Source organism: Durotheca rogersii (genome assembly GCF_024521655.1).
Source record: "Durotheca rogersii strain YMJ 92031201 chromosome Unknown GGS23scaffold_5, whole genome shotgun sequence".
Taxonomy (NCBI): Eukaryota; Fungi; Ascomycota; class Sordariomycetes; order Xylariales; family Xylariaceae; genus Durotheca; species Durotheca rogersii.
The window spans coordinates 1,594,261-1,606,478 of record NW_026251236.1 but is presented as its reverse complement, the minus strand read 5'-3'; the positions used below and the strand labels follow the sequence as shown (position 1 = coordinate 1,606,478).

At 56.8% G+C, this 12,218-nt stretch overlaps 2 protein-coding genes across 2 annotated transcripts; both read left to right on the top strand.

The window, feature by feature from the left end:
* The first annotated feature begins 1,752 nt into the window (after positions 1 to 1,752).
* Positions 1,753 to 3,695, top strand: GGS23DRAFT_558992 (uncharacterized protein). Its single transcript, XM_051515790.1, has 3 exons — positions 1,753 to 2,571; positions 2,648 to 2,733; positions 2,797 to 3,695. The coding sequence occupies exons 1-3, from the start codon at positions 2,304 to 2,306 to the stop codon at positions 2,944 to 2,946; spliced, it is 504 nt and encodes a 167-aa protein (XP_051374094.1). The 5' UTR covers positions 1,753 to 2,303; the 3' UTR covers positions 2,947 to 3,695.
* A 6,369-nt stretch (positions 3,696 to 10,064) lies between these two features.
* On the top strand, positions 10,065 to 11,642 carry GGS23DRAFT_618442 (HotDog domain-containing protein). Its single transcript, XM_051520936.1, has 3 exons — positions 10,065 to 10,601; positions 10,822 to 10,989; positions 11,085 to 11,642. Exons 1-3 carry the CDS (start codon positions 10,227 to 10,229, stop codon positions 11,436 to 11,438), a joined length of 897 nt encoding a protein of 298 aa, XP_051374093.1. The 5' UTR covers positions 10,065 to 10,226; the 3' UTR covers positions 11,439 to 11,642.
* Positions 11,643 to 12,218: the final 576 nt, after the last annotated feature.

Here is a 12,218-nt window from a genome sequence, read left to right as displayed (position 1 = left end):
CTTACCTCAGGTAGGTAACTACCTAATCCGCGAATCCATCCGACCTGAACCACCTGCCTTTGGGTACTTCGGTACCTGCCTACCGACCTACATCAGGCACCTACCTAGGTAGGTACCTACTTATAGTGCTAACCAAACCTCTCGACTTCCTAACCTGATAGCATAGGTAGGTACGAAGGTATGCACCGAAGGACCTACAGGGAGGTACCTAGCCTGTAAGTAGGTACCTAGGCATGCTAGAGGTAATAGTAAGACTAATACTAATACCAGTGCCAATAACAGGTAGGTACGGTACCAATACGAATACCAATACCGACCAACACCAAAATACCAGTGCCGGCCTCCTAGCCAAGCTGGGCAGGTAGACAAGAACAGCCCGACCCCGTGCGACGCCTATATGAGAGGTAGGTACACATCACCCACACAGATGTACCTACCTGATAGCCAACGTACCTATAACCCATACATTCTATGTGCGTGCGCGTACGTACGGATAGGTCTACGTGTATTGGACGTGTGGGCAGAGATACGTATGCGTATATCTACTACTATATGTGCGCATCAGCTCACTCGCTCGCTCCAGCTGCCTCGCCTTGCCTCGCAGTCCACCCACCTCACGGCAATGCTGCAAGTATACCGCGTTAGAATCCTCCGCATCAGAATCCGCATCGTAAAACCTGTCTCCAAGCTCCGGGGAGGAGACCCGTCCCGATACGGAATAGGCAGTCGAGGAGGAAGGCGACGGCACCAAAGGGGGCGTCGCGCGCATTGAGCATTGAATACAATTTCGCGGTGGGCCGGCCGTGGGAGATCCCATTGGTCGAAACGCCAAGCAGAGGCCTCGAGAACCAAATTGCCAGCATCCGCATGTTTTCTGTTTACGAATCCAAGGGGTGGGCTGGGAATTCTTTTTGTTTTTTTGGGCTGCCGGGCGTGAGACCTGGGGAAGAATGTCAAGGATGTTGACGTAGACGACAAAAACCCCTGATGGGTTAGGGTGGGAACTGGGAATGGTACTGTACTGTGTGTGTGTGTATGGCTGTCTGTCCGTCCGTGGATGTATACCTAGGTAGGTATGTTCGACACCTACGATCGCTATCGTCCATCTCCAAAACGGGACCAGTTATCGCAGGGCGACAAACGAAAATAGAAAGCAATGTGATAACAAGTCGCTGTCAGAAAGGGCTTTCGCCATCTGCTACGGCAACTATTATTTTCAGAAGCGTCCGCCCTCGTCGCGAGAGACCGTCAGGATCCGAGTCAGACTGGAGAGTGGCTTGCGTCTCGCCTGCGCTCAGCTGCGTCGCTTACAAGACCAACACTGACTGACTGCTGCTCTACAGATGACGATGAACACATCGAAAGTGTTGGTGTTAGCGAGGAACAAGACCACGGGAACCCCCAATGATGCGACGCCAGGGAGGACTTGACAACCTCCCCGACGGTAAGGTTGCAGAGAGATCCGGCGACTGGGAATACCTGTGTAGACGGCCCTGCTAACCCGCCAACACAAAATGAAACTTCGCGTACTCCGCTAACATAGGTAGGTATACGCCCGCAGGGCTGTGTTGGCTTGTCGATGGTCAATCCGATGCCATGGGATGGGTCGCTTCCACCTTCACACCCCTTGCACCTACGCACATAGGTATCTGCACCTGTATGAGTATGTCTATGCTCGTACGGACACGAGATACAATAATATGTGTATATAGATATATATATATATAGTTATATAGTTATATAGTTATATAGTTATATAGTTATATATATTTGTTTATTTATGATACATACCGTATTCCCGCAGCGATGCATTGGGGCCATGCGCGGGCACACACACACACACACGTAGACAAAGGCGTCCGCCTAGGCGCATACCGACAGAGGAGAGGCGGGAATCGGGGCGCCGCTGAGTGCAAGTGCTCGCACACCTTTCGCCGAAGGATTACCCCAAGTGCCAGCGTCGCAGAACACGGCATTGCATGTAGTACTTCATATTCGAGCAGCGGCTTCTCATATGCGTGGAATAAGTCTCCCCCGCTCTCCCCGCCTCCCCCTCCCCAACATTCATGTTCTTTATCTACGTGTAATTACCCCTGGCCGAGAGACATGGCCCTCTATGCGGGCACATCAGGCAGTTGAGATTACCAGTTGTGTTTGTTTGTTTTCGTTGCCCTTCTTCCCGATAGGCAGTTGCCGCGACGGGGTTGGCGAGTAAGACGGTCGAGTCCCCGACAAATCTCTGGTTGTGTGGGCGATGATCTCCCGCCTTTCCTGACTGAGCCAAAAATAGGGTAGCCCCAGACATGCCGTGGGCACTCAGCTGCTACGTAGTATTCACTCGGGCAAGTTTGCTGCCCGCGCTGTCATTGGGCGTGAGGCCAGATGATCGTCGAGCGTCGCTCAGAGGGGCGCGCAACCAGAGAAGAGAGGGGACTTGGGAACGGCTCCCCGTCCGGCCGTCGATCCGGTTTCTCCTCCATGGCTGTGAATGTACGTATGCGTCTGTGTACGATGCCTACTTCGGTACCTTACGCAAGGGGAATCACGAGCGCAAGTCAATTCGAGTCATACCTACACTCCGTACATCAGCTGCCTGTCTACCATCTTAACATGCTGCACTCTCGTAGGGGTAATTAGACATACATACACGTTCATATGTACTCGCATAGCCGAGACGATCTCTGTACGCAGGCTCGTCGCCCAGCCATCGACCCGCCAACCCATCCCACTCCCCTAGGTCCTACGGATTAGAGGGTTTCCTCGGCAATAACAGTAATGACAGTTCACTTCACCTACTGCCCCTTTTCAACACCCTGGCCAAGACTCTGCATGCAGGCGCATACAACGGGGCGTGGGCAGCCGGGCAGGCTGGCTTATAATTCCACGAGTTATTATTCCAAACAAGCGGCGAGTTATTGCATCGAGTGCTATGCGCTTAGAGATTAGGTGTCTATCCGGCAGTTTGACGTTCCTTTGATTCTTCCCCGTCATCCGCCCCCCCTCCCAGCTTACCACCGCTCGCAATACACTACTCATACCGTCTCTCAATGGCTTCGTAACCATCCATTGTTCAACGTTGCCGGCAGGAGACAGCCAGAGAATGGAACGGTGAGAGTAAGTAAAAAAAGTCCGCTCAAGCCATTTAAAAAAGAGAAAAATGCAGGGAGGGGGTATTCGTCAGGGAAGAAAATGCCCAACTCGTCGGCTTTCCCGTCTGACAAAGCATTTACGTGCCCGTATTATACTCAGCAATAGCCCTCGGTGAACCATTTGGGAGGAGAGCGCCACGCAAGTGATATGCAACAGCACCAAAAAGCAGGGCAAACTGATCTCGCCGCCAAACAACCAATTCTAGCGGTTGATGATAATTATTAGAATCAAAAGGGGGATGCATGCATACCGTCATACCACCAGCGCGTGTGGGTGTGTAGTATCTAAGTGTATGGATTCACGACGACCTAACACAAGCAGGTTCTCGTCCCTCTCCCTAGGTTAGGCTGGCTCAGAGAGCGAAAAAAAAAAACACACTGGTTTGCGCGGTTGATCCAGTCGACGTGTGCGTGATCTCACAGAACACGTTACCGGGCCTTCGGGACCATTATTATCGCCACGACCGTCATCGTCGTCATGGCCGCTACCACGAGAGGAGGCCATCCGGCTCACTTGCGCCACAGCTCAAAACTGATCCCGCCCCGTCCCACTTACACTCATGGGAGGCGCCATTGCATGATGGCACTGGAGAGGATTATGCATACGGTGCGAGGAACACGGTGGCCCGTTCCCGTAGGACCTCTCTGCGCCTCTTAACTGCCGTAGCCAACGAACTTCACTCGCAAGTCACAAGGGAGGACCCGGGCAGCCGAGGTACCATTGCCGTTCTTTTCCGTCCTTTCAGTCCTTTCAGTCCTTTCAGTAATACGTTACCACATACGTCCACGAGATGCACTCTGCCACACCTTAGGGTATACGTGCAGGAAAGTCCGAATATATCATATCCCTCGGGCGAATAGATAAATCCGGGCGGCGCAAGCCATACCAGCGTACTACATCGGAGGAGGAGGAGGAGGTGGTGGTGGTGGCTAACATAGCACACCAAGAGACCTACCTACGATGCGTGCGGTTGTTAACAGGAAACCCAATTGACTGACTGACTGGTAGGTAGGTAGCTAACTGCCTACCGTGCATACCTATCTCGCAGAGTATTCTCACATCATTGTAAAATTGTATCGCATGAGCAACGGACGAGCGCAAAGCCACTAACGACGCCAACGTCTAGTCCGTCTCCTCGAAGAGAATTCGCCTTCTAGTGCTATTCCGCTGTCCTCCCCGCGGAACAAAAAACAGAGGGGGGCGCATATCGACGGACTGCAAGGCGTGAACGCTAGCGAGCCCGTTCGCACCCGCGATGGCCTCTCAGTCGTCACTCGAGCGGCCAAAGCTCCATAGCTCGCGCGTCGGTCCGAATAACAAAAAGTGGTGCCCGCCCGGGCTGTCTACCCCGGGTTTCTGGCTTTGTCGACCCAATTCACACAGCACGCTATACCATATTTTACCGTCTACCACCGTAGCACGCCGAAGTACCGGTCTGGGGTCGAGAATCCGGGGTTCGCTTCGTTTGAGAGTGACGATAGCGAGAGAGGGAGAGAGAGAGATGACACCAGCATGCAGACATCTAGGAGGGGACGAAGGCGACAATTTGAGTTCTCATGGCTTATTACACTCGGGTGTTCCTGTCGTCACCTCCATCATGTGCGGCCCTCTCGACGATACCAAGCGATTAACCGTACGAAGTAAATCGGAGAACCGATGTGAAATCGGTAATGAAAACGGATGCTCTGGCCGTCTCGAAGCATTAGCCGACGACCTACTCACGAGGTTTGAGAGTGCCCCGAACGACCATCGCAGCCGTGTCCCTCGATATTAAGGCGTCTCATCACCGGGCGTATGACCGCGTCGCGACCTCTCCCCGAAACGCAGAGGGCAAGACACGACTTACCAACCCCCTCCTTCGCTTCGGCGACATCCCCGGAAGCTCGCCTACGACGCCTACCCCAGAAAGACGAATGCGCACGCCCTGCACCTACACGGTAAGTCTCCCACAGTCGAGGACAGCCTCAGCCTTGTTACCACGTTAGCAGCTGTGGTGTAGTGGTATGGGCAGGCCCTTGCGGGGTTGGGGCGGAGTTGGGCGGAGTTGGGCAGAGGCAGGCAGCGCGCCCCTCGACACCGTTGCCACAGGACAACTCAACTCGCTCCCAAGCGACGAGCGCCGACGCGCCGCATTAGCCTGTGCATGCGACGGCAGCCTGCCACCCAGCAGCCTCCCTTCTCGACGATCGAGCTGTCGCCGCTGTCGCCCAGCCCTGCAGGCTTACCACTCGGCACGCAGGCGCCTGCTTGCTGGCAAGTAAGCATGCGAGTCGCAGCGCCGGCCGCGGCGATGATTTCGGGCCGAAGGGGGGACTCTCGCTTAGGAGCGCACCCGCTTCGGCGGCGGCGGCATACCTACATACCTACGTATGCACGTGCATGCATACCTACCTATGTCTACGGCCCCGCGGTCGATCGATCGACGCAAGGGGGGGCCAGGGGCCAGCCAGAATAGCTGCTCGGGCGTTGCCCGAAATGGGCTGTCGTCCCCGGGGAGGCTACCACGTGCGTACGATGCGTCTCTTCAACCAGGCCGCTGGAGAACCGCGGCTCAGAGCGGGTGCGCATCCCCACGTTGCACTCTCGGCGGTATATGCACCCCGGAGCAAAAGCCCCCTTCTCCCTTCCCCGGTCTTGCTGTGCGCGCATCGAGAGATGGTCCCATCACGCCCGAGCTAGATCACGCCGAGGCCTGGGGCTCGGCCGATTGCCAGGGTGGCAGGCAGCATGTCGGCGGCGTCGCGGGGCCCTTCTGCGCAGCGGCGCCGAGAGGCTCGTGATCTGTCCTCGTCGAAGCGCCCCGTCACATGCTCGTGGCGTACCGAGCGGATGCAGCTTTCACGCCGCACTCTCCTCAGGCAAGACCGCTAGCTCAGCGCTGCCGTCTGCTATAGGGCCACCCAGGATGACCTCATCCCCCAGACCAGTTCGAGCCGCGAGAGGAAGGGTGCTATGCGCATGGGAGCGGGGTTCGGGATAATCCTCAGATTCGCGGCCGCCGAGTGAAGGACCGAATGGGACCCGAGACACCATGATTATTGGTGATCTGGTTTTGCGTCCGGAGCGTTGGTCTCTCTTCTCGGTGCCGACGGGGTGGTGCCTGGTGGGACACAAGAATTGCGTGGTCGAATTCGATGTGGTAGCACGTCGTGCATACGACTGGCTGCAGATCGAGTTATTTTGACAACCCCTGCGGTGTCCTAGACGAAGACTATTGCTCCCCGCCCCTTGACTCGGCCCTCGGCGCCCCCTATTAACTACCTGCAGAGCAGGAATACGCGGATATAGCTAACCACCGCCACCGTGCTGGGCCGTACGTAGACTCGCCGCCGTCGAGATCTAGTAATGAGACCCTAATGCATCCGCATCTCTCTACTACCTACCTTGTCCTATCGCTGGCCGTAGAATTAACCGCTGGGTACCGCTGGACAACTTCCTGAGCACGATCCAAACGCGTACAAAAAACAGACCCCTTCCCGCCCCCGGTTGCTTTACCTACTTAATTCCTATATAGAGTATACTTGGCCTTCGCTCTATATTTACGGTGTACTGGCCCTCCGCTCTCGGGGTAGACATGAAGAAAATCACACGTACCGTCATCCATATTACTTGTAATAACCTCAAGTTGGCTGTCGCACCGAATGTAGACGGGGACGCTTCCGGTTTGGAGATGGAGGCGTAGAATACAGCTTCCTACACGGGATGGGCCAATATCGATACCTCCATGCTAGGGTTCAACCTGACTCATCCACGGTTACGGTACCGTAGTTGCATTACTCGGAGTGAGTGAGAGATGAACAACTAAGCTGAACGATAGAATTGAATAACCAGCCCCGACAGTGCGGGATGATAGCAAGGCTTGCGTAATAGGTTGACCGAGCGTTGATTCATCAACTGGACTAATTTGACACTGCCATCTGACACTGCCTAGCAATCATGCCGTACGAAGGAGGATATAAAAATCCCAACTCCCTCTCTAGCACGTCGCCGAACCACAATCCTACAACAACTTCTCATAAATCAATTGCCTGCCTATCGATACCAGCGGTATTCGTCGATGTCGAGTAACAAGTTGTATAACCCTACATCGCCAAATGGCGAATGTAGGCGTCTACGTCTTCCCGTGACAGGTGCGGTATGTCAACCACATCTATTCTCCTTCATCGACACGCCCTCCCTGCTGGCCTCCTGACAAAAGGTCGATGTTGCCGTGTAGGACCTGATAACTTGAACGGTCCAGAGCAGCACCGTGGCGAGTCCCCCCCCTATTGCGGGGTCGCCCGCACGAATGGGTCATCCTACCAACAGGAGAATCGGCTGCCTCGAGATGTTACCTAGGACGCCGTGAAAACTCAAGGGTCCGGAACGGAAGGTTAGGACCGGGGCACCCCCCTGGTACTAACTTGCGTAACCGATGGTCTAGCCAAGGATCAGACAGTTGATACCGGGTTCGTCGTGGAAGGAGGTCCTACTTTCGGAGACCTTCGACGCGGTCCTCGCCTCGCCGACAAGCACGGCCTCCCGGGCGAATGGCTTCGTCCGCATGCTTAACTCTCCTTAGACTCTACCCGCCCCTCTCAGTAATTACGGGGTATACAACGCCATATACGTGCTCGTATCTAAAAAAGAAACAGACAGATACTCGGGGATTGGCATCTCCCAATTATGCTCCTCTCCCGGGAAGCGCGTCGCTCACTCAAGGCATCTCAACCCCGACCTTTAATTGAGACATAAATAGCAGTCGTACCGCCTCACTCGGAAGGGCCGTCAGGTCCAGCGGCTATTAGCGGCGAGCAACGCTAACGGTACCAAACTAACGGGGATCGTAAGAGCCTTTGGTCTCTACGATCGTTCGGATCGACGACAGGGAAATCCCGACGTTCGCAGCCGACGCCAACGACATACCTAAGGATCTGTCGCGTAGACATACGCCTCTAGTGGCTCTTTGGCCAAGAGCTACTCTAGCATTTCCACTGCCCCCATCCTCTAACAACGGGGCACTGCTGTTGCTCGGAATACCATAGCTTTGAGATGTCATGACGAAACCCAAAGACCACAAAGGTAAGTCTACCCCTGTGTTGAGCGTGCGGCCGGTGGGCGGCGCGTAGCGCGTAGGCGCTCTGTTAACATGAGGCCTATAGCACAATAGCTCAAAATGAGAAATTCTAAGCCGCCTTAGCTGCTTTAGATCCGGCGCTAGCCCACCCTCAAAGGGGTTGTCAGCGCGGCCGCTACCGCCTCTAGAAGCAGCAAGGCACCGCCGACGTCGCGAGCGACTAAGTTAGAATCCAAACCCGACAACTGTTAGCGGCGAGCAACGCCAACAGTTCCCAGCTAGAGGGTATTGTGGGGGCCTTAGCCACCATGATCGCCCTCTGCTCCTGCTAATATCGCCCGAGCCGCGGAGCTAGAGGCACAATACGCCGATCGGGCGTCGAAGGCAAGAATCAATCGAACGAGGTTAGCGGTTAAGAGGCAGAACGCGTCTCTGGTTATGCTAGACGAGAAGGAGGAGGAACGGCCGCAGAAGTAGGTACATAGCAGCTGGAGAATCGGTTGTCGCGGCGGATTTGAAGAGATGGATACCGATCAGAATACTACACACCACCCTTTTAGAGTCCAATTATTCATCACGGAATAATTACGCCGGGGAGGGTGTAGTAGTGCAGTAAAACATGCCCTCCTAGAGGATCGCGTAACACACTACGATAGGCTCCTACGTTATGGTAGCTTCATCACCAGAGACGGACAGGCCTCCCAGAAAAGGACAAAACCACTGCCAAAACCATATATCACCTATTATTACACCACCTCGGTCCACACTCTAGTCTTAAATACCTGCAAAAAGGAAACGAGACGCAAAGAGCCGATTCACTTCCGCCGCACTTAAACCACCATCCCGGCCCCCATCTCCGAGAGCTCCACCCCCTCCGCCAGACCCGTCTCCGTCAGTTTCGTCTAGACCGGAGCTGTCTTCTCCAGCAGTTCAACTTCTCTCAGCTCCCAGGAAGCTCACAGACCTCGCTATTCTCTCGCAAAGCCAAAGAAGGCCCCTCCTCCTATCCAAACCTGATCCGACAAACCCTTGTTCCTCTTTATTCCATTCTTCTCCTATAATAGACGAATCAGGGATATGATAATCGGCCGCGGCAACGCCCCTACGATCGCCTCAAGCCTGAAATCTTCAGCTACGATAGCGAGAAGACACCCATAACGGAGTACCCGAATAAAATCGACACGCCAATAATACCTACCCGCTAAGGAGTGCACCGTGAACGGGTTTAGGTGATACGGAAGTTGGAGTTGCGAAAAGAGTTGACCTAGAACGGAGTCGGACCAATACAGACTATTAATCTCAAGGCACACCACGTCTCCCAGACCAAAGGTAGGAGACGCCCTCGTATATATATGTAGAGAGGGGTACATGTCAAGTATTAATAGCCGGGCAATGGGAATTAGTAAGGGTCTGAGGAGCCCCCAAGTATTGTTATGAAGTAGTAGTAGTTTATGGAGCTCTGACAGAAGGAGAGAAAGACACGCGTTACGCGGTGCCCGGGTTCCTTGGCGGCGGCTCTCTAGTTCGAGATCGAATAGCTACCTAAGGTGTACCGACGATGAAAGGGAGGATCCTGATAAATCTAGACAGTGTGGCCCTTCTAATCTACAGGGCTTCCTGGGAGGCATCTGCGTTGCGAAGCCGGCGGCGGTGTAAGTGCTTCAAAGGAAAAGAATAATGTCTTACACAGTAGAGCCCTCATCCACCCCCCCGTCCCCCGCAGCCCCCATGTCAGAACCCCCATCTTATCTTATCATACCGAGGTAGGGCACCGGTACAGCAGCACCGACTTACAGGGCGGCCTAGATACCTCGCTGGACATCTACCGAATCTACCCGCTCAGCTCATTTCGAACCCAGTCCTTTTATGACTCCGCTACCGCCTCTGCCGACGCCCGCTACCAGCAGCACTCCCCCCTCCCCCCCTTTCCCCTTCCCCCGAGACCCCAATTGGGAATCCTCAGCAGCAAAGTCGAGCGACATTACCTACCTACTCCGTCCGCACCCACCCCGCCTCCACGATGCCGCCGCGGCCGCACCTGCGACCGCTGCACCGCGCGGCGCAGCGCGTCCTGGCCGGGCGAGCCGCAGATAGCCGCGGGCCGGGGCTCCGACGCTTCGCCGCCTCCTCGCGCTCCGCGGGCGCGGCGCCCCCCGAGGCCGACCCTGAGCTCCCCCCGCCGCCGCCGGCCCGGTGGCACTCGGACCTCAGGGCGCGCCTGGGCAGGTGCATCCAGTTCGGCTGCAGCCGCGAGCAGGCCGCGCGCGCCGCCGCCGTGCTCAGGGTCCTGGCCCAGGAGTGGCGCGGCCTGGCCGCCGGCGCCGAGGGCTTCCTGACCGGCGACCGCCGCGGCCTCGAGACCCAGCAGGTTGTCTGGGGCGAGATGGACAGTTTCGTACGTGTCTCCGCGCCCCCCCGTCCCCCCCCTCTCTCTCCCCTCTCTCCGTCCGCCCCGAGCGCGCGCGCGCGCCCCCCTTCCCCTGCGAACGCGCAGGAGGAGCAGCAGCGGCGGCGGCGGCGGACGAGGTGCTACGTACCTATATCTAGGTATACGCGCATGCGAGCGCGCGCGCTTGGGCCGCTGACACGGCAGCGCTGACACGGCGCGCGGCCAGGGCCACGTCAACAACGCCGTGTACATCCGGTACGTGGAGTCGGCGCGGGTGAACTGGATCGTGCGGTTCGCGGCGGCGGACCCGGCGCACGCGGGCGCGTGGCGCGAGCTGATGACGCCGCGGGGCACGGGGCTGATCCTGCAGTCGATCACGGCGGACTACAAATTCGTGGGTGTCCTCCCCCGCCTCCCCCTCCTTTCCCCTGCTCCCCCCCCCTCCCCCCCTTCTTCTGGCTCTCCGCTCACCGCCGCCGCCGCGACAAGCCCATGACGTACCCCGACACGATCTCGGCGTACCTGAAGCTGCGCGCGCCGCCGCGCTCGGGCGACACGGCGCTGGCGCTCGACGGCGTCGTGCTCTCGCACCTGCACCGGCGCGCCGCCGCGCGCACCGCCGAGACCGTCGTCGTCTACGACTACGCCGCCGGCCGCAAGGCGCCCCTGCCCCCCTTCGCCCTCGCCGTCCTCCGCGCCGAGTGGCGCCGCCAGCTCGCCGAGGCCCGCCGCGCCCGCGCCCGCGTCGCCGCCCTCACCGCCGACGTCGTCGCCCTCGAGCGCGCCACCTGGGACCGCGAGGGCGCCGTCGAGGACTTCGGCCCCGCCCCCGCGAACCCGTAGCCCCCCGCGCGGCCGCGGACATAGACGCGTGGCGCAGAGCTGCGCACCCGAGGAAGGAGAGGAGGGAAGAAACTCGCTGTGATGGCTCGAGACGACGAGTCGTGGCCTTGAGAATAGACCTCAGTTTATTGTGTATATCAACCAACATAGTTTCACTGATGTGATAAAGGAAACAATTTGCCCCCGGACAGACGTCTGGTAGGGGTGCGGAGAGGCTGAAGTGACACCTGCGAGCCGACTGTGGGCTAGCTGTCCTTTTCTAAGGAATGGGATATTCTACAGGGGCGTTCGAATGGGGCCAACAGCGCCTGCGAGACGTTCTCGGGTCTTAGGGTGCGAAACTTCCATGTCAAATTATTAGCACAGCATTTTGTTTTATCCCGGGGAGGCGGCATCGCCGTCGGTATGATACGCATATAGCACCGAGTATTTGTTGCTTTCAACATCTCTTTTCTCTTGGAGTTGGGGGTGGTCAGGGGGGTTATCGCCCAAGTCTCGAGCCCCCCCAGAGAACGGATTATCTGCCTACCTACTTCTCTGGCTGGCAGTTACCGGGACGCTGCAACTCCCTTCCTAGCAATCAACCCTAGCTAGATCCAACTTCTACAATAACTTGTTCTCGACAAGCCGTCGAGCGGCGCAGCCAAGATTCGTCTCCCGTACGAGGACGTGTCGTCTACGGACAATAGCATCCAATGCCCCAATACCATCCAATATCCTGTATCCAATGAAGCCGGTTTTCTAAGCGTTATATCTGGCGATGGCGAGGGGCAATACTAC